Raw genomic sequence first — 20,007 nt, forward strand, 5'->3', positions numbered from 1 at the left:
ATCAGTCACAGCATTTAGCAAACTATTTTTATGGGCATATTCCCTTCCTTATTGGTATTTACACCATGAATCATTACTTGCGGGGCACAGTGAATGTTATGGGTGCTCATTTGTTGATGCAGTATCAAAAACAATGCCCATACTGCTCTCCTCATATGCTCAATGCTTCTTGTATTTTGCGTAACTGCACACCCACAATACCTCTGCAACCTATGACATGCTTCATCTGTCAATCTTCCTCTTCCTCCAAGGGTCTTACCATCACAAGCTTCATGGTTACTAATGTCTGCTTTAGTTGCGCAAGCGAGCCCCCATGCTCCTCTGGACATGTCCAATGCACTCCTGTTTTTTTCATGTGAATTTCATTGCCATAAGGTTTGAGTTCCTCTACAGATTTATATCCTTTAGAATCACCATCTCATAGATATCGCACATTATACCACTCCCGTGATCTGGAAAAAATTGCTTTCACTCCCTCTACTTCCATCGCTCGACTCGTGCAGTGAAAATTTGTTTCGTCCTTGGTATTGCCCTATATCTACAATGTTTTGAGTGAATAGCAACGCCAATTACTTTGCAAATGTAACTTGAGAAATATCTTCAGAAGAAGAACCCACCAATTCATTATAAAATCGAAACTTGGTTGGTGGTTTTGGCAAGTTCATAATTCCACATAACATTCTCCCTGCAGCACCGCCCTTGCCAATGCAACGCAAGCTATAAACTAGCCTAACATTCATATCATACACCTTCTTTCCACTATTACCACTACGAGGAATACTGTTAGAATTAGAAAACGAAATTTCTGCAGCACATTTGTTGCACTTCAATAACATTTGAAATGCCAAACCAATGTGTGAAGTTATTTTCAATTCCAGTCCTTTTTCTTTGCAAACTTGGCATAATACGTTATGTTTCAAAATATTAGAGAGCAAGGAAATGTTAATCATTTCATTCACATCATTACTGTCACTTTCAGAGGTTTCAAATTTTTCTTTGCTGTCACAAAGTTTTTTTGCTGTAAGAAGTTCTATCACATTCATTTCGAGTAGTTGGTGAAGCAGTCTGAGCAGCATCTGCCTTCGAAACAACAAAAGATTTCTTCTTCCACTCATTACGCCTTTTCTTAAACATTCGATTGCTTAAGCGGGGCATATTGATATCCACAGACCAAATACGTAAAACAGGTACGAGCAAAATTCGTCAAATACGCAAAAATGAACAGCTAAATAACACAAAGCAAACGCCACAAGTCAACACACACGTTGCAGCGTTTATGTTTACTGATAAGAACAGTCGCTTGTCGCAGACGTAAAGCCATACAGTGTTGGGAAACAAAACACTGTTTAATTCCGCAAAGATACCCAGCTTGCAGCCAGCGAGCAGTACTGTCAGAGGTGACGCACCAAGTCGCTACAACCGTTTACGCAGGGCGTCAACTTTAGTGCGATAAAAAACACACTTAAAATTCACTTAGAAGGGTGAAACTTGATTTGTTTTATTCAGAAAACTCCAAATAATTTTATAATGAAAAAAAAACAAAAAACGTTAATTTTGACATTTTTATCGTTCTAGCTCCCCTTAAAAGAAAACCGGGCGAGGTGGCGCAGTGCTTAGCACACTGGACTCGCATTCGGGAGGGCGACGGTTCAATCCCGTCTCCGGCCATCCTGATATAGGTTTTCCGTGATTTCCCTAAATCGTTCCAGGCAAATGCCGGGATGGTTCCTTTGAAAGGGCACGGCCGATTTCCTTTCCGATCCTTCCCTAACCCGAACTTGCGCTCCGTCTCTAATAACCTCGTGGTCGTCGGGACGTTAAACACTAACCACCACCTTAAAAGAAAGGCAAGTCTTCTGGTCCACATGGTATGCCCATCAGCTTCCTTTCAGAGTATGCAGACACAATAGCGCCTTTCTTAGCAATAATATACAACCTCTCACTTGACGAAAGGGCTGTTCCTAAAGACTGGAAAAAATAGCACAGGTCACACCAATATTCAAGAAAAGAAATAGGAGAAACCCATTGAATTACAGACCCATATAACTGACCTCAATTTGCAGTATGATTTTGGTGCATATACTGTACTCGAACATTATGAATCACCTTGGAGAAAATGACTTATTGATACATAACCAACATGGATTCAGAAATTATCGTTCTTGTGCAACGCAACTAGCTCTTTATCCCCTTGAAATAATGAGGGCTGTCGACAAGGGATCTCAGATCGATTCCATATTCCTAGATTTCCAGAAGGCCTTTGATACCGTTCCTCACAAACGACTATTAATCAAATTGCTTGCATATGGAGTATCGTCTCAGTTGTGTGACTGAATTCGTGATTTCCTCTCAGAGATGTCCCAATTCGTAGTGATGGACGGTAAATCATCGAGTAGAACAGAAGTGATATCTGGCCTTCCGCAAGGTACTATCTTAGGCCCTCTGCTGTTCCTGATTTACATAAATGATCTAGGTGATAATCTGAGCAGCCCCATTAGATTGTTTGCAGATGATGCTGTAATTTACCATCTAGTAAAATCATCAGACGATCAATTCCAATTACAAAATGATCTAGAGAGAGTTTCTGTGTGGTGCGAAAAGTGGCAATTGGCCCAAAACAAAGAAAAGTGTGAGGTCATCCACATGAGTACTAAAAGAAATCCTATAAATTTTGGGTATTCGATAAATTGCACAAATCTAAGGGCTGTCAGTTCGATTAAATACCTAGGAATTACAATTACTAGCAACTTGAATGGGAAAGACCACAGAGATAATATTGCGAGGAGGACGAAACAAAGACTGCGCTTTGTTGGCACACATTTAGAAGATGCGACACTTGTCCGTCCTCTGCTGGAATATTGCTGCTTGGTGTGGGATCCTTACCAGGTAGGATTGACGGAGAACATCGAAAAAGTAGAAAGAACGGCAGCTCGTTTCATGTTATCGCGCAGTAGGGGTGAGAGTGTCACTGATATGATATACGAGTTGGTGCGGCAGTCACTGAAACAAAGGCGGTTTTCTTTGCGGCGAGATTTATTTACGAAATTTCAATCACCAGCTTTCTCTTCTGAATGCGAAAATATTTTGTTGACACCCACCTACGTAGGGAGAAATTATCATCATAATAAAATGAGAGAAATCAGAACTCGAACGGAAAGATTTAGGTGTTCCTTTTTCCCACGCGGCATTGGAGTGTGGAATGGTAGAGAAGTAGCATGAAAATGGTTCGATGAAACATTTGCCAGGCACTTAAGTGTGAATTGCAGAGTAACAATGTAGATGTAGATGTAGCCGCACGCAGTCGAGTGCACGGAAGGCCAAGTGGAGCATTTGATCCTCAATCTGTGGAAGGTCAGGTTCAAGGAACAGATGGGTTATTGATGTTTTGGGAGTGCTTTTCTCACCATGAATTCGGTCCGCTCTCTGAGATGACCACTAACATGAACCAGCATTCTGAATGATCACGTGTTGCCTGTTAGTCAACATCTTCATGATGTGTACGTCACTGATACCCCTATTTTTCGAAACTACAGCAGCAGGATTCATCTGGGTGGAAAAAAATTTGAAAGGTTTTGTGGACACTCGCCGACACTATTGCATCTCGATTCGTCTCCAAAATCACCTGATTCGAACCCCATAGAAAATTTGTGGGACATGGAAGAGCTAGTATAACGTCGGCATCAGTATCGTAATTTGTCCCAACTGCGAATGGCTTAACCTGGATTGCAACACACCTGCACACCCTTTTGGTCCCATTTGTTAACCTTATCGGAACGGTTATCAGTTCCAGGGGCGGACTTACACGATATCAGCTGATACTTGTAATTACTTGTAATGATTTCTCTAGCTGTGATTAATGTTTTGTCCGGCGAGCTCAATTCGCCTGGTATTTGGATACGCAGACTCTGACTGTACAATGAATCATGACTCGATATTTAGGGACAGAGAATGACACGCATATACCCGCCAGGGTACCCGAGAGCGCTAACGCGGTGCTTCCTGGACTCGTGTAGACGCGCCGGCCCCGGGTCGAATACGCCAGGCGGATTAACGACGACAGCCGGTGTGCCGGCCAGCCTGGATGTGGTTTTTAGGCGGTTTTCCACATCCTACTGGGCGACTACCGGACTGGTCCCCACGTCCCGCCTGAGTTACACGACTCGCAGACATCTGAAACTCGTTCACACTGTTCCACGATTTACACTAGATGCAAACAGCTGGGGTACACTGCTTCCGTCCTGGGGGGTATGGGGTGGCGGCCACCTCTTACAATTACCCATGCCAAATCCGTATTTAACCCTGCCGACCCTGTGCACTATGCGGGATAAAGGCGGTAGCAAAAGAAAGAAAGAAAAGAAAGAATGACATGCATATAAGAAGAAAGAAAAGCCTCCTTCCACTTCTATGGAATGTGGCTGAAAAATTCTGAGCTCTATAAATGATTGGATTTTAAGTAAACTTTTTTAATCATTTGGCGGGGGAATGAAACACAAACAAAAAACGTAACAACTGTCTTGGTCAAATGGGTGAGCACAGAGGAGGAGTTAGAATGGGGTGTAAGATATGCAAAGCTCTACATACCTTACCCACATGCCTCATCCACATCTTGTGTGAATCAAAATCATTTATCATCTGATTAAGTAATTTGCCGTCATTTATCAATGTACATGCTGTCCAGAATCATCCCACCCCGAATTGTAGATTACAGCTGCTATAAACGTCTGATCTACGATAACTATATACCCAAGAGTGTAATAACCACCCAAGAAGACCACACTGTATCCCAACCCGCAATGCCGACTACTATTTGACATCTGAAACCCATCCTACCCCACCCACTCATCTCAATGCGAGAGAAAGCCACCTCGCAACAAAACTTAATTGATAATCCTCAGGCAGTACAATTGTTGTTTCTTCTGTTATGCAAGTTATCTATTCCTCTACTTGAATACTGCCAATAACATTCAACGAGTCACAGTGGATGCCACACTGCATTCCATCGAAATTCGAAAACCACTCCCAAATCATTTTCTCCAGGATATATCGTAGACTTAGCATATTTCCATCCCACCCTGCGCAGCATGGGAAGTTCTTTACTCTTTACTCCAGTCCTTACAATACCCCCTTAACAAACACCTTCCTCCAGTTCACATCCCTAAACCGCACCTTTATAACATACTAATTGGATTTCCCTCCACCACATCCTCTTTCCAGCAGTCATCAAAACTGGAACTGATCATCAAGTATCAACACGATCATCATCAAAAGCTGATAGGAGTCATAGACATCACAATCTAAATCAACTTTACCACATAAAAAACACACCTTCTTCAGTAAGTCTGCATTTTTCTGAGCTTTTAATGGTCCGTTTCAACTTCTTGTTTTGTAATTAATGCTTATTGCTCAAGGGAAGCTGCTACAAATGGAACGAAATAGCAATAAAGGAAAGACATCTCCAAAGAAGCCGCTTTCTACGGTAGCCAGCCAGCTGCGGACATGGCGCTTCTTCTGAGGGCATGACGATAGATGCTCGGTAGTCTAGAAACGTCTGTATGGAGAGAGTCAAACTCGTGTTTTTGTTTTGCTCACCCGGAAACATGACAACAGTATAAAACATACGGGTTCAAGGCCAGCATGTACTGTATCTGACATATTATAAGGAATGGAAACTGTGGCGGACTTATCCAACACGTGCTACTTCTCTAAGTTTATAGTGCCTTAAATATACTTACATTTCAACCAAACTGTTCTTTCTCTTTCAGGATCCTGTTCAAGTTACGGGTACGGGAAAGAGCGTAAGTACCAAAACTAGTTTTTACGTTAAAAATAAATCACGCGCCGATGTGCAAGCAAGTCTTAGACACGTTCACTTCACGTGTACAGCTTTCGCTACACTGTATAGGGTGAGTGCGAACTCCATGACAAAACGTCACAGACAGACATTATTGTTTCTGAATAGAAGCTCGAAGGTGAAGGGTAAATTGGGCACTGCTATTGTACCATAAGTAAATAAAAGTTTATTTCAGAACAACGCACAGTTCAACATCTGCACTGTCGTGTAAATATTTTCAGTGCAAAACGAATAAAAAGATAAATGAGTGTAAGTAATGAAACTAAATGCTATCACTCTGTAACCAGCCATCAGTCACCATGGAATCTAGAACCAAAATACTGAGAAAATATCCCTGTTCAACCTTCGAAATCGAGCGAGGTGTCGCAGTGGTTAGCACACTGGACTCGCATTCGGGAGGACGATGGTTCAATACCGCGTCCGGCCTGATTTAGGTTTTCCGTGATTTCCCTAAATAGCTCCAGGCAAATGCCGGGATGGTTCCTTTGTAGGGGCACGGCCGACTTCCTTCCCCAATCCGATGAGACCGATGACCTCGCTGTTTGGTCTCTTTCCCCCAAACAGCCCAACCCAACCCAACCTTCGAAATTTTGTCGGTTGATTTAGGGGTCACCCTGCATGCCGCCACACTACTGTATTTTAAGCTGTATTTTGCTTTCGAATAGCTCGTGAACGTCAGTGTTGTAGGGGCAGAGAATATTTTTGACTATAAATTTCTGCGACCATCCATTTGCAACAAAATGTCTCAGAACCACTACATTACTTATAAATAAATTGTTTAATGTACCAGACAACCTATGGTAAGTCAGCGATGACTGATAATTACATCCAGACCAGTGAGGTAGTCGCTTTTGGGTTCGAGCTGATGGCACAATTGCAGGTCACCTGCGTTCAGTGACGATTGGGTCGACATCACTGTAACTTCGTCACTCTTAAAACTTCGTTGTAGAGTCCATGCCTTGACGTGGTGTACATTTTGCTCTGCATCCTCCTTTTCACGCACGTTAGTTCCACAGAATGGTGGAAGAAGTGTAGGGCGATTTAGCTCACTGGAATGAGTCAGTTTGCAAAACGTCAGGTGGCAGAACAAGGCTCGAGGGAGTATGTGGAGTGGCTAAGGTTACTTTAGTTGTTTGCGTGTTCCATGTATCGTAACCGCGGTCTATCGCTACGCTGTGGGACGAGTCAGTTTCACATATGTGGTGCACTTTCACGGGGGAAAATATGGCAACATGCTGACCGTTTACATAATTGCTAGTTTCTGCTGCTCGGACTCTGTGCTGAATTCGAAAATCGCTGTAGGTGCTACAGAGAACATGGAGTTCACTACCGATTTCGGCTTTTTCATTAGGCCATTTCCGAGCTCAGCCCCACCTATCACTTCTTCCCTTATTTCTGGAGAACAAAATACAATATTAACATATCCAAAATTTAAAAAGGAGAAATGTCGTGGTGGGTCGAGCTAAATTACAGGTAAATGGCACTTTTCATTAGACATTTGTTTTCAGATAGACAAATGACTCGAAGACGATTTTGGTTGATGAATTTTTGCTCTGTTAACATCAAAATACAAAATGTCAACCAATAATGTCAGTCAACATATAAAAGTATGAAACAGTCAACACAGTGATGAAAACACTGTCAAATATCTAACTAAATGCAATCCTTAAGATCCGTAAAAGCTCTTCCAGAACTTCCAGTAACTCGAAAAATTCCAGACATACTCTGACATGCAAGAACCCCTACACGTACTAAACCTCAACAAATGTCTCAGTTTAGCCGGTGAGTCCGTAGATGGTGGTATAAGGGGCGTACAGTATAACTGGTCACGCTTTTTGATATAATTAATCCAGACCGTACTTGAACCGACTTAGTGATTCGCAGGAGAGGAATTCTTCCTATCTGTTATGTGATTCTACTTGCACATCCGTAGCAGCGCTGTCGGATTTTGAAAGTGCAGTACTAATGTCTATATTTTACGAAATGAAACGGTAAACTGTTTTTTTTTTTTTTTTTTTTTTGCAAATAATTCTACGTGACATGTCATTATGGTGCGTTTATTTGAGAAACACCGTAAAATGAACTTGTTCACACTAATTACAAGCTAACTACCGACGGTACGAGAGCGTGGTCTACCGAATAAGTAGATCGAAATGCGTCCTTTCGACGACTGCCGTCTGTAACCCGAGCATACAATCGATATAAGATTGTACACATGCGAAGCAGTTAATTCCATAAATTATCTGGGAGTACGCATTATGAGTGATTTCAAATGGAATGATCATATAACGTTGATGGTCGGTAAAGCAGATGCCAGACTGAGATTCATTGGAAGAATCCTAAGGAAATGCAATCCGAAAGCAAAGGAATTAGGTTACAGTACGCTTGTTCGCTCACCGCTTGAATTCTACTCAGCAGTGGGGGATCCGCACCAGATAGGGTTGATAGAAGCGATAGAGAAGATCCAACGGAGAGCAGGGGGCTTCGCTACAGGATCATTAAGTAATCGCGAAAGCGTTACGGAGATGATAGATAAACTCCAGTGGAAGACTCTGCAGGAGAGACGCTCAGTAGCTCGGTACGGGCTTTTGTTGAAGTTTCGAGAATATACCTTCACCGAGGAGTTCATCAGTATATTGCTCCCTCCTACGTATATATCGCGGAGAGACCATGAGGATAAAATCAGATTAGAACACACACAGAGGCATACCGACAATCCTTCTTTCCATGAACAATACGGGACTGGAATAGAAGGGAGAACCGATAGAGATACTCAAGGTACCCTCCGCCACACACCAGGTGGCTTGCGGAGTATGGATGTAGACGTAGATAACAAAGTTATTCATTTATTAATAAACATTTCCTGGGATTCTAAAATTGCTTAAAAATTGGTTCAAATGGCTCTGAGGACAATGGGACTTAACTTCTGAGGTTATTAGCCCCTAGAACTTACAACTACTTAAACCTAACTATCCTAAGGACATCACACACATCCATGCCCGAGGCAGGATTCGAACCTGCGACCGTAGCGGTCGCGGGGTTCCAGACTGTAGCGCCTAGAACCGCTCGGTCACCCCGGCCGGCAATTACTAAAAGATAGCTGTTATGGTCTGTACACTCTTAATGTCTGAGTTCTTAAAAGGCAACTTCTGTTAGCACATAATAATTAATAACAATTTCTTGAGAGTAAATGTACTTTCCTTACGTATCTCTTTGCTGATTTCACGATCGATTTCTTTACTGGTACCTCATCCCCCTAGCTCTGAAAGCTGCAGACAGCCAACCGCCTCTACTAACCCTCGTGGGAACCTACCGCTCGCTCCTTGCTCAGTAGGTACTGCAGCGCGGCTGACACATTCACTTCACAGACGTATGTGAAATAGCAAAACTGGAGATAAAGAAAAATGCGTTCTTATCTACAAATAGTGGGTACCTTACAGACATCTCCACTGTGGCCTCCACATCAACAAATATTAAAAATTTCTGGCCACTGCCACATATGGTGTACTGGAAAACCTTCAATAGCATTCAGTTTCTCTACTCACATGTAACAACGGCATAGAAACTTAACATTTAAATGGCAATCTGAAAATGAATAAGTATTAATGCAAAGCACTAACAACTAAGGACTTATCAGCTAAATCTGCACATAACACGATAGGTTACAAACTACGCTGCAAGATCTCTATCCCACGGAGATACCATTTGTTTTAAAAAAAAGAAGAGGGTCCGTTTGCTAAATACCCTGTGCATTTAAATGTCATTAACGCCACACAAATCTCTATAGAGCTCACAACGTGCTCAAGGACAAATGCCTTCGGTAAACAGGAAGGCCTTATTAACCGTCCAATCAGAACATGCTACGCAAGATAACTGTTCATAAATGACTCCTGTGACGTCAGATATGTCCCATAAGGAAATAAAAGCTCTGAATAACAGGTAGCAGAGCTCACAGTATACAGCCTCTTCTTTCAGAACTGGCTGTCGTGCCCGTGTCCCACACAAATAAGAGTTGTGTCTGCTATGGCTGGCTGATAGATATTTCTTCTTTGTTTAGATTACGACATCACGAAATGCAGAAGACACCTTTCGAGAAAATTTCACTTCTATCAGGAATGTGACGAGTTTTACTTTAGATAACCGTGAGGCGCTTCCAGGAACATCTACAGTAAATGTCCTGGATTTATGTGTGTCCCTCAAAATGAGCGCCCTTCAAAAAATACATATATACGAAAGTCATATTTAGGGGAGTCAAATCCTTTCCCTTTTCAGTTCAGTCTGATGAAGGTCATTATACACTGAAGCGCCAAAAAAACTGGTATAGGCACGTTTATTCCAATACAGAAAAATGTTTCAAATGTCTCTGAACATCTTAGGTCATCAGTCCCTTAGACTTAGAAGTACTTAAACCTAACTAACCTAAGGACATCACACACATCCATGCCCGAGGCAGGATTCGAACCTGCGACCGTAGAGGTCGCGCGGTTCCAGACTGAAGCGCCTAGAACCGCTCGGTCACAACTGCCGGCTCCAATACAGAGATATGTAAACAGGCACAATACGGCGCTTCGGTCAGCAACGCCTAGATAAGACAAGTGTATGGCGTAGCTGTTAGTTCGGTTACTGCTGCTACAAAGGCAGGTTATCAAGATTTAAGTGTGTTTTAACGTGGTGTTATAGTCGGCGCTTCGAGCGATGGGACACAGCATCTCCGAGGTAGCGATGAAGTGTATATTTTCCCATACGACCATTTAACGAGTGTACCGTTGTAAGAGGTCCATAATTAAAGAATTTGTTGCTAGCGCACTCGAGCTGATGTAATTTCGATGTATTGCTCACGCGCTGCCTGCGATAAGTAAGCTAGAAGAGAATCTGAGACCAAAGAGCAGTATTGACTGCAGTAGGAACTGTGTAGCAGTAGGAGTAAGTTGTTGCTAGCGAGCAGTCGTGTCTGGTGTATCGTGTTGGCTGGGCCGGTCGTGTGCAGCGATGGCAGAGCCTGAGCGTTCTAGGATAAGGTAAAAGCAGCCTCGGGCATATGTAGTATTATTACATCAAGTCCCATGTAAATGTTTAAAAAAATCTGTTAATAATAATCTTTCTCATAAAAAGTAACTTTTGACATCCATCTCAATTTAAAGAATTCACTAATTTCTCCAATCCTTGGCAATCCCGATTATTGAAAAGAAAAGTCAGTTCTTTCCTTTTTTATAAGACAAATCTATCGGCCATCATTGCACTTAGCTGCGCCAGGAAAATTTCTTATAGGAGGAGATATATACGCGTTATCCGGCGATCTAATTAAGGTAAGATTTTTCAGTTTATTCAGAATGATGTATCAGGGCCATGACGCAGCATTGCTGACGCTCAAAATTTACCAGGTTAAAGTGACTGTCAATTATTGAAAGGTTATAGGTTTGTCACATTGTATTATATTTTCACTGTTAGGTAGTTACGCTAAATGAGAGTATTATTAATATTATTTTATTTTGTGGGGAGGTTACAAATGTTCGTGACAGAGTGCTTTGTCGCAGCCATATGCGCCCCAAAAGCTGTTTTGTTTTGAGAGGTGTGCTCCCTGAATCTGGTTTCAAAGTTCCTACCAGTTTGCCCTATTTATTGTTTACAGCAGTCATTACATTTGATCTTATATAAACCTGAATCCTGAAATTTATTCCTATTATTACATATTCTATACCGGAGCTTCAATTTTAACGTGTTATTTGTTCGGAACCCTATTTTAACGTCAGATTTACGAAAGCATCTTTCAATTTTATCTCTAATTCTTCCATTGTAAGTGAGAGCTACATATTTCTTCTTGTTGTTCCTCTTAACTGCTACTTGACTTTCTTTTATTTGTTCCATTTGCCTCTTCATCTTCCTATAAATATTCATCACCTGCTTACACGTATATACGTTCGCTACGGCCACTTGTTTTAAAACACTTAACTCCTTTTCTACTTCCTGTTGGCTTAGTGGCAATCTTAGTAGCCTGTATACCATCGCAGTAAAATATGCCCATTTGTATTGCGGTGGGTGACAAGAGCGCTCATTGATAACGAGATCTGTACACGTAGGTTTTCTGAATGTGTTAAATTCATGCTTGCCATCTTTCTTTATTAGTGTTAAATCTAAGTAATCTATACGGTTGTTTTATTCAAATTCCATGGTGAATCTAATTTTCGGGTGTTGAGAGCTCATTTTTGTGCTAAGTTTTCGATATCATTTTTATTTCCTTTGTATAATAAAATGGAGTCGTCAACATATCTCCTGTAATATACAATTTTCTCAGCGATATTAGGATTTTCATCAAAGAATTTGTTTTCTAAGTGATTTACAAATGTCAGCCAGCGTCCCAGCTAAACTGTTCCCCATTGCCAGCCCGTCCTTCTGTTGATAAATTTTACCATTGAAAGTAAAGTAATTGAACGACAAGACTTGTTCCAACATTTCCACTAGTTCAATCACTTCCCCCAGTGCCAATTTACCATGAGTGAGGAGATTGTCCTTAATGATCTCAATCGGTTCTTTTATGGGAATGTTTGTGTACAGATTGGTGATATCCAATGAAGCTAATGACGCATTCTGAGGTATGTCTTTAATTTGCTCGGCAAATTCGTAACTGTTGCTAATGTTGAAAGTCTGACGATATGTATATGCCGCCTTCAATCTGTTATTTAGCTCTTTATTTAATTTAAACTTGGGCTGCTGGTGTTGTTGACGATTGGGCGAATCGATTTTTCAACTTTATGGAGCTTTATTTGTGACCGCAATTCGGGGATTCGAGGATTCATTACTTTCATTTTAAACTTTTCCTCCTCTGCAATAGAAACACACTGTTACCTATTTGTTTCCTTATTTGTGTTTGGATCTTTCTTGACTTCTACTATTCCGTTTTCCATAAAGAACTTTTCAGTTTTCTCTATATAGTCTGTATCATGTATTACAACCATAGTGCCGCCCTTATCTGCCTTTGTGACGATAGCCTTATGTGATTCTAACTTCTTATTCAAGCCCTTAAGAGTTAGTAGTTCGTTTCTGTTCTTGTGAGCAGACTGCATTTCATCTACAATCGACTTCTTTACTTTAACTGCCGTGTTGGTCTGTTCGTATCTATTCATTTTTGCGATATCACATGCAATTTTCACTTCTGCGACAGTCTTTTTATTGTATTTGAGTTAATTGCGGGATTTAGGTTATATTGCAGTCCTTTATTTAAAAGGTTCCGCTCATCCTTTGTTAATTCTATCTCAGTTAAGTTAACGGCTCTTTCACAAAAAGAATGCAACTTTTTATACGCCGTTTCGTTATCAATATTAAAATCTACACCTAGGTTAAAAATTTTCTTCTGATGTATGTTTAAAGTTAATTCTCGATGTTGATTAGATAGGATGAAAAAGATTTGCTTCCGTGAAATAGTAAATTAGTATAATTATTTTAACAGATCTGAAGATGGTTCTGAATGAACCGAAACCGGTCATATGAATAAAAAAAAATTTGCAATCAAGAAGGTTTTTAAGTAACATTATAAAATCACTGATTGCTGTTATCCCATAAGACATTGTCTGTTTTTGCAAAGTTTGTGCCACGTCAGGCTTCGGGATACATTACGAAATTATTACGTAATAGGACAAAGATAATCAAAGAAAACTTGAAAATAAAATTTAACAAAATATGCTTAGACGCAGGGATTACTCCTAATTACGCAAAAGTAAAAATCAGGAATATGTCAAACATAGCACAAATAGGAAAACGTAAAAGCGAAGTATTATGGGTTAAAACTCAAATTCGAGAAGCATATAAAATGAAAGACAAGTTAAAGCTTTGCTTTAACCTTGTACAGTTTTGCAATGGCTTCATATTAGCGAAATTGTAAAATTTCAGGCAAAATCTTTTATTAGCTGTAACTACGTAACTAAATATTTGAGGACCTATGTTTACATGAACTCTTTTCTTTAGTTTTACTTCTGAAATAACATATTAAAAATATTTGCATATCGCCGTGAATCATCCTTACTTTTGAGTCTCGTTATGAGTTGAAGATGGGTAAGCTGTATTTCGTCGGTAGTGCATTATCTTGTCTTGTGACGGTAGCAGGTATTCTGTCATGGAGCATGTGCAATTTGCAGCTGAACTGAGTTTCTTCAATGTGGTAAGAACTTAACGAGTTCTGAAATCGAAAATTTGTGTTAGTTTCTAATAGCTTCTATTTCAAAATCTGTTTCATCTGTCATTAGGTTTCGATAATACTTGTACCTAATCTGATTCCATTTAGAGTTTACACGTGCGTAGCAAAATAATAATTCAACAAATACTGTTCAGTACAGTACTGACAAGAGTTTCTGAATTACAACACTTTTAAATTTCAGTAAAATATTTGTTCCTAGGTATATGATGGTGTTCTACCTTGCAACATTTATTCACAAATGGAAAAACTTTACTTTCCGAATTAATTTTTTGTAATTTCACAAAAAGAGTGTAGAGTACAAAATGTGAATGCTATGTTTTAAAAATGGAACACGAAAATATACTGAAGTTATATAACAGGGCTGGGTACAAGTTAAAAAATGTCCCAAGATTTAACACATTACCTGTATAATTTTTATATGAATGTTAGCACTTATTAATTGATAATGTATGATCTAAGAAACCAATTAACCAACTAAATTTCAGTTTTGAACATACACGTATGTAAGAAGGTCCCCCTCTTGTGGAGTCACAGGACAAGAGGATCGTAAGACGGAGAGTGTTTTTCGAACCAGCATTGCCTTCAGCTATTTATTTGTCTGCTTTCACAGAGGAAAAACAGTGGGGAGAGTGCTCGCCATCTTGTAATGGCGAGAAGCAGAGCCCCATAGACGTAGAGTCCAAAAACGCCATTACGGAAGACCTGCCCAATGTCAACGGGCCCTTCTACCAAGACAGCAGCATTCCGTTCCACTTCAGCCTCAGCAACGACAACTACACAGGTGAGTAGAGCGGGGAATTTTCCCCAGACGTTGAACATTGGACAATGCATGTTGCGAGATTGATACTGTAAATTTGTGTCTGTATTAAGTGACAGTCAGGGGCTTTATTGTTCAGTAAAAATGAAGCTTTAACAGCGATAGCACCAGTCGTAAAACAAGCTTTGCTATAATTACGATGTGTGCATTTCGTAATATCGTTTGCTCCTCATTCCATTCAAAATACTCTTGTTGTTGTTCATAATACTGCAGAAATTGCTGCCTCGTGAGAAATTCACGTTGCCAGTTTAATGTTTACAGCAAAAATTTCGTTTCTTGTGCTAGAATCTGCTTGCCACCCACATCATTTGCTTTCTTATGTAATTTGCACACCAGTCACTTGACAGATTTACCCTATTCCTGGTATTCTCTGTGGCCTTATCCATCGTGACTGACAGTGCTTTATCCTTAAATAAATCCACTGGCATTAAGAAATAATCATGACTCCTCTAGATGAAAACATCCGTGCTGTTCACCGTGGCTTTTTCCGTTGTGAACTAAATCCACTGACATTAATATGTAATCGTGATTTATGTTCATGATTACTTCTCACGCTCAGAGTTCCAGGTAACAGAAAGCACCACTTTTAATTGAAAAGTAACTGTGCTGTCACATAACCAAATTTACTTTTCCTTTGTGAATAACACAGCAGAAACTAAAAATACAGCGTTACTGTGATGTTAGTGAAATTTGGCAAGATTTATATGATTATAAATATATTTCATTGATTGTAGCAAATAGTTCTTAGAGTGAAATTTTCACTCTACAGCGGAGCGTGCGCTGATATGAAACTTACTGGCAGATTAAAACTGTGTGCCGGACCGAGAATCGAACTCGGGACCTTTGCCCTTCGGGGCAAGCTATCCGAGCACGACTCACGCCCAGTCCTCGCAACTTTAATTCGGCCAGTACCTAGTCCCTACCTTCCAAACTATCAGCGCACACTCCACTGTAGACTGAAAATTTCATTCTAGAAACGTCCCCCAGACTGTGGCTAAGCCATGTCTCCGCAATATCCTTTCTTCCAGGAGTGCTAGTTCTGCAAGGTTCGCAGGAGAGATTCTGTGAAGTTTGGAAGGTAGGAGACGAGGTACTGGCGGAAGTACAGCTGTGAGGACGGGCCGTGAGTCACGCTTGGGTAGCTCAGTTGGAAGAGCACTTGCCCGCGAAAGGCGAAGGTCCCGAGTTCGAGTCTCAGTCCGGCACACAGTTGTAATCTGCCAGGAAGTTTCAAGTAGTTCTTCCAGTACTCCACACAGACCTGCCTACATCCTGCCTCTTGTCCACAGTGACGGTGAAGCTGTTGGACGCCGACTACCTGTACCTGGAAGGCGGTCCCCTACACTCTCGCTACTTCCTGCACAACTTGCAGTTCTGCTGGGGATCAGACGACTCCAAGGGCAGCGACCACAGCTTCGACGGTGTGAAGTGAGCCTTTGACCATAGTCTCTTCTGCTGTTGTAGCTAATAGTCGAGTGCCGCTGGAGTTGGTTCTGGTGTGTCCACGATACATGGGCGTACCAAAAGACAGGAGGGGCACATCTCGACAGTAGCTGACGCAGCAAGCTAGCCATCCTGAGCGCATATGCAGTTGGATCTGTGCCTTTGTCTGCAGGTCATGGAGACAACCCGAAGTAGCGTACCTAATCTAAGGACTAAAAGTCCTTCTAGGACTACAGGGCTCCCAGGTAGATGCTATTTTCCTTGACTTCCGGAAGGCGTTAAATACAGTTCCGCACTGTCGCCTGATAAAGTAAGAGCCTACGGAATATCAGACCAGCTGTGTGGCTGGATTGAAGAGTTTTTAACAAACAGAACACAGCATGTTGTTATCAATGGAGAGACGTCTACAGACGTTAATGTAACCTCAGGCGTGCCACAGGGGACTGTTATGGGACCATCGATTTTCACAATATATATAAATGACCTAGTAGATAGTGTCGGAAGTTCCATGCGGCTTTTCGCGGATGTTGCTGTAGTATACAGAGAAGTTGCAGCATTAGAAAATTGTAGCGAAATGCAGGAAGATCTGCAGCGGATAGGTACTTGGTGCAGGGAGTGGCAACTGACCCTTAACATAGACAAATGTAATGTATTGCGAATACATAGAAAGAAGGATCCTTTATTGTATGATTATATGATAGCGGAACACACTGGTAGCAGTTACTTCTGTAAAATATCTGGGAGTATGCGTGCGGAACGATTTGAAGTGGAATGATCATATAAAATTAGTTGTTGGTAAGGCGGGTACCAGGTTGAGATTCATTGGGAGAGTCCTTAGAAAATGTAGTCCATCAACAAAGGAGGTGGCTTACAAAACACTCGTTCGATCTATATTTGAGTATTGCTCATCAGTGCGGGATCCGTACCAGATCAGGTTGACGGAGGAGATAGAGAAGATCCAAAGAAGAGCGGCGCGTTTCGTCACAGGGTTATTTGGTAACCGTGATAGCGATATGTTTAGCAAACTCAAGTGGCAGACTCTGTAAGAGAGGCGCTCTGCATCGTGGTGCAGCTTGCTCGCCAGGTTTCTAGAGGGTGCGTTTCTGGATGAGGTATCGAGTATATTGCTTACCCCTACTTATACCTCCCGAGGAGACCACGAATGTAAAATTAGAGAGATTCGAGCGCGCACGGAGGCTTTCAGACAGTCGTTCTTCCCGCGAACCATACGCAACTGGAACAGAAAAGAGAGGTAATGACAGTGGCACGTAAAGTGCCCTCCGCCACACACCGTTGGGTGGCTTGCGGAGTATAAATGTAAATGTAGATGTAGATGAAGTTTTATGACATGATAGGACACAGGCCATAGCAGGTTACATAATGGCAATCTAAAATGAGTACTTGGTATCAAATAATTCCATTGGGGGAAGAAGAATCTGGTTGGCCAGTCAAACCCGGAACGAGTTTCACAGAACGCCAAGCCTTTGTGTTGAACACGCTTCTGCTAAGCCGCATTTGAGACAGAAGTGTCTGATCCAAAATGTCCCAAGGCGCTGGTCGAGACCGAAAGGACTGGGGATCGAGATGCAGAGCCACTGCTGAAACACTAAACAATTCAAGCGGTCACTGCTGGCTGCCTGATGGATGCGGCGTGAAGTTCATTGACAACAGGCTGTCTAGTAACCAAACACACTAATATTTTAGACTAGTGGGTCTGCTTCACACAAAGTAACACCTAACACCCAAGGGAATGGTCGTGGGCGTGATATTAATAGAATGAATATATTATTGTCAACTGTGTCGGTTCAAACACTTAAGTAAAGTTTATAGCAAGCATTAATTTGAGTGGGGCTTAAAGAGGTATCAATTTTGTACAGATAAAAACAATTATTGCGTACATTACCTACATTTCTGAAACTGCATACATCTAATTATTTTATTTTTATTGCTTCCATATTCTGCAACCTATTTTAATGTTTATAAATGACAAATCAAACATACGTTAATTACATAGTGTCCCAGTTCCGTTAGGACTATGCTTATGAAAAATTAAAATCATGGATTATGTTCACAAAATCACTGTATTTATTCGAAACAGTCTGCCCCTGAATCAGCACACAGCTACAATCTTTTTTAAAGTGTTTTCAAACAAACGTTGTAGTCCTTTATCGGCATAGCATTTAGTACCGCAGTAGAATTTTCTTGAATTTTCTTGAATGTGCTGAGTTGCTTCGCAATTGTGTCCTTTAATTGTCAACTTGCTGGCCAAAAATTCGCTCACAGTCTTCGGTGTGGGGGCTGGGACGTTGTCATGGAGTAGCGACCTGGAAACTGCCTCTCGACTTTTGGGCCAAATTCGATGAATTCTCGTCTACAGACGATAGAGCACCTAAAATACTTTTTACCTCTGCTTCAGTCATTCCAAGAAGAGTACACACATATTGCTATATTCGGTGTCAGGACGCCAGCTGCAGTTCTAGCTCTTTGACGTCCTACACGGCTGTTGTTGAAAGTTCAAGGAAATTGACGCCACAGCTCGCCACGAAATAGTATTGCATTATGGAATTTCACACAAGCACTTGTAGCCGCCCTTCACCGATCTGCTGTCGTCGACTTGTCTAACGTTAGATATTGATGTTGTTATCTAATGTATATGCCCGACTTTTAATTATGTCTAAACATTAGATGGAGCAGCCAGAAACGTCTTCGCTGTAACGGCGACTAAACTTCGGGTTTTCATAATAATAATTGTTGACTTTTGCACAATCGATCATCATTTGTTGCTGCGTTACCGAAGACAAGATAATTAATAACGTCTTTGGATGTTAGTTATTATTTAATCTTCCTATTTCCGACGTTACTACTGATCCGCACTGTTTCTGTCCGAATGGAAATGAAATGTTAAATAGCTTTTAAGTAAAAATTTGTAATGTTTCATAATCTAACCTTCCGTCATCGAGAGATATAGTTTGCTGATTGCCTGTGATTGACTAATACATACACTACTGTGGAAATCACTTTAATTTTTATTAACATTTAATAATAATTAAATGATCATGAATGAATGCGTTTTGTATATTGAGAAAAGGAGAGTTGATCCTACAATTACTCTCAGCAATTACGGAAACTAAAATGTCCGTGATTTTTATAGTTAGTCACTCAAAGATGTTATAGCAAGGATTGTGGTACATTACTATACTTCGATATAGTTATTCAAACATCGTACGCTTTAACCTTCACAAAGCTAAGTGTGCAATTCCGTTCTTATATTCAATTTAGCGTCCCTTCATATAATCCACAGATCCAATTATGTCCCACTATGTAATAGTGTTCAATACAGAGCACTACTTTCTCTGGCTCACACAATTCCTCGGATATTCTTAGTCCTTGACCTTACCGCAAAGATCTTTGTAGACCTCAGTATAAGATTCAACATAAGGATGTCCCGTATAAATTAACTATAGCCACTTTTCTTGGAGTTTAACAGAAGTGCCCTGATCCCTTCCGTGGAATATCTCACGGAAATACCAGCTAAATCGCACGCCGCAGCTACCTAGACTTACTAAGAGCGCTGAAAACAAGAGAACTAACAATACCCGCGCATGGTTTATGTAGTAGAATTTAGAAACAAAAGTATCCAGGTTGAACCGTCTTTGATTTCCCTGAGGATCTACTTTGCTCCGGACGTTATTCTGATGTGAGATTATG

The 20,007-nt window shown here is 41.0% G+C and overlaps 1 protein-coding gene across 1 annotated transcript in view; it reads left to right on the forward strand.

The window, feature by feature from the left end:
- The window catches only part of LOC126336492 (carbonic anhydrase 2-like), a 65,512-nt gene that overhangs the window by 24,016 nt on the left and 21,489 nt on the right, over window positions 1–20,007 (forward strand). The window contains exons 3-5 of the mRNA XM_050000236.1: window positions 5,763–5,795; window positions 14,650–14,820; window positions 16,146–16,284. Of these exons, the coding sequence (XP_049856193.1) occupies window positions 5,763–5,795; window positions 14,650–14,820; window positions 16,146–16,284 (343 nt within the window). The remainder of the gene's footprint in view (window positions 1–5,762; window positions 5,796–14,649; window positions 14,821–16,145; window positions 16,285–20,007) is intronic.

This window comes from Schistocerca gregaria, chromosome 2 (assembly GCF_023897955.1).
Source record: "Schistocerca gregaria isolate iqSchGreg1 chromosome 2, iqSchGreg1.2, whole genome shotgun sequence".
In the NCBI taxonomy this organism is placed as follows: domain Eukaryota; kingdom Metazoa; phylum Arthropoda; class Insecta; order Orthoptera; family Acrididae; genus Schistocerca; species Schistocerca gregaria.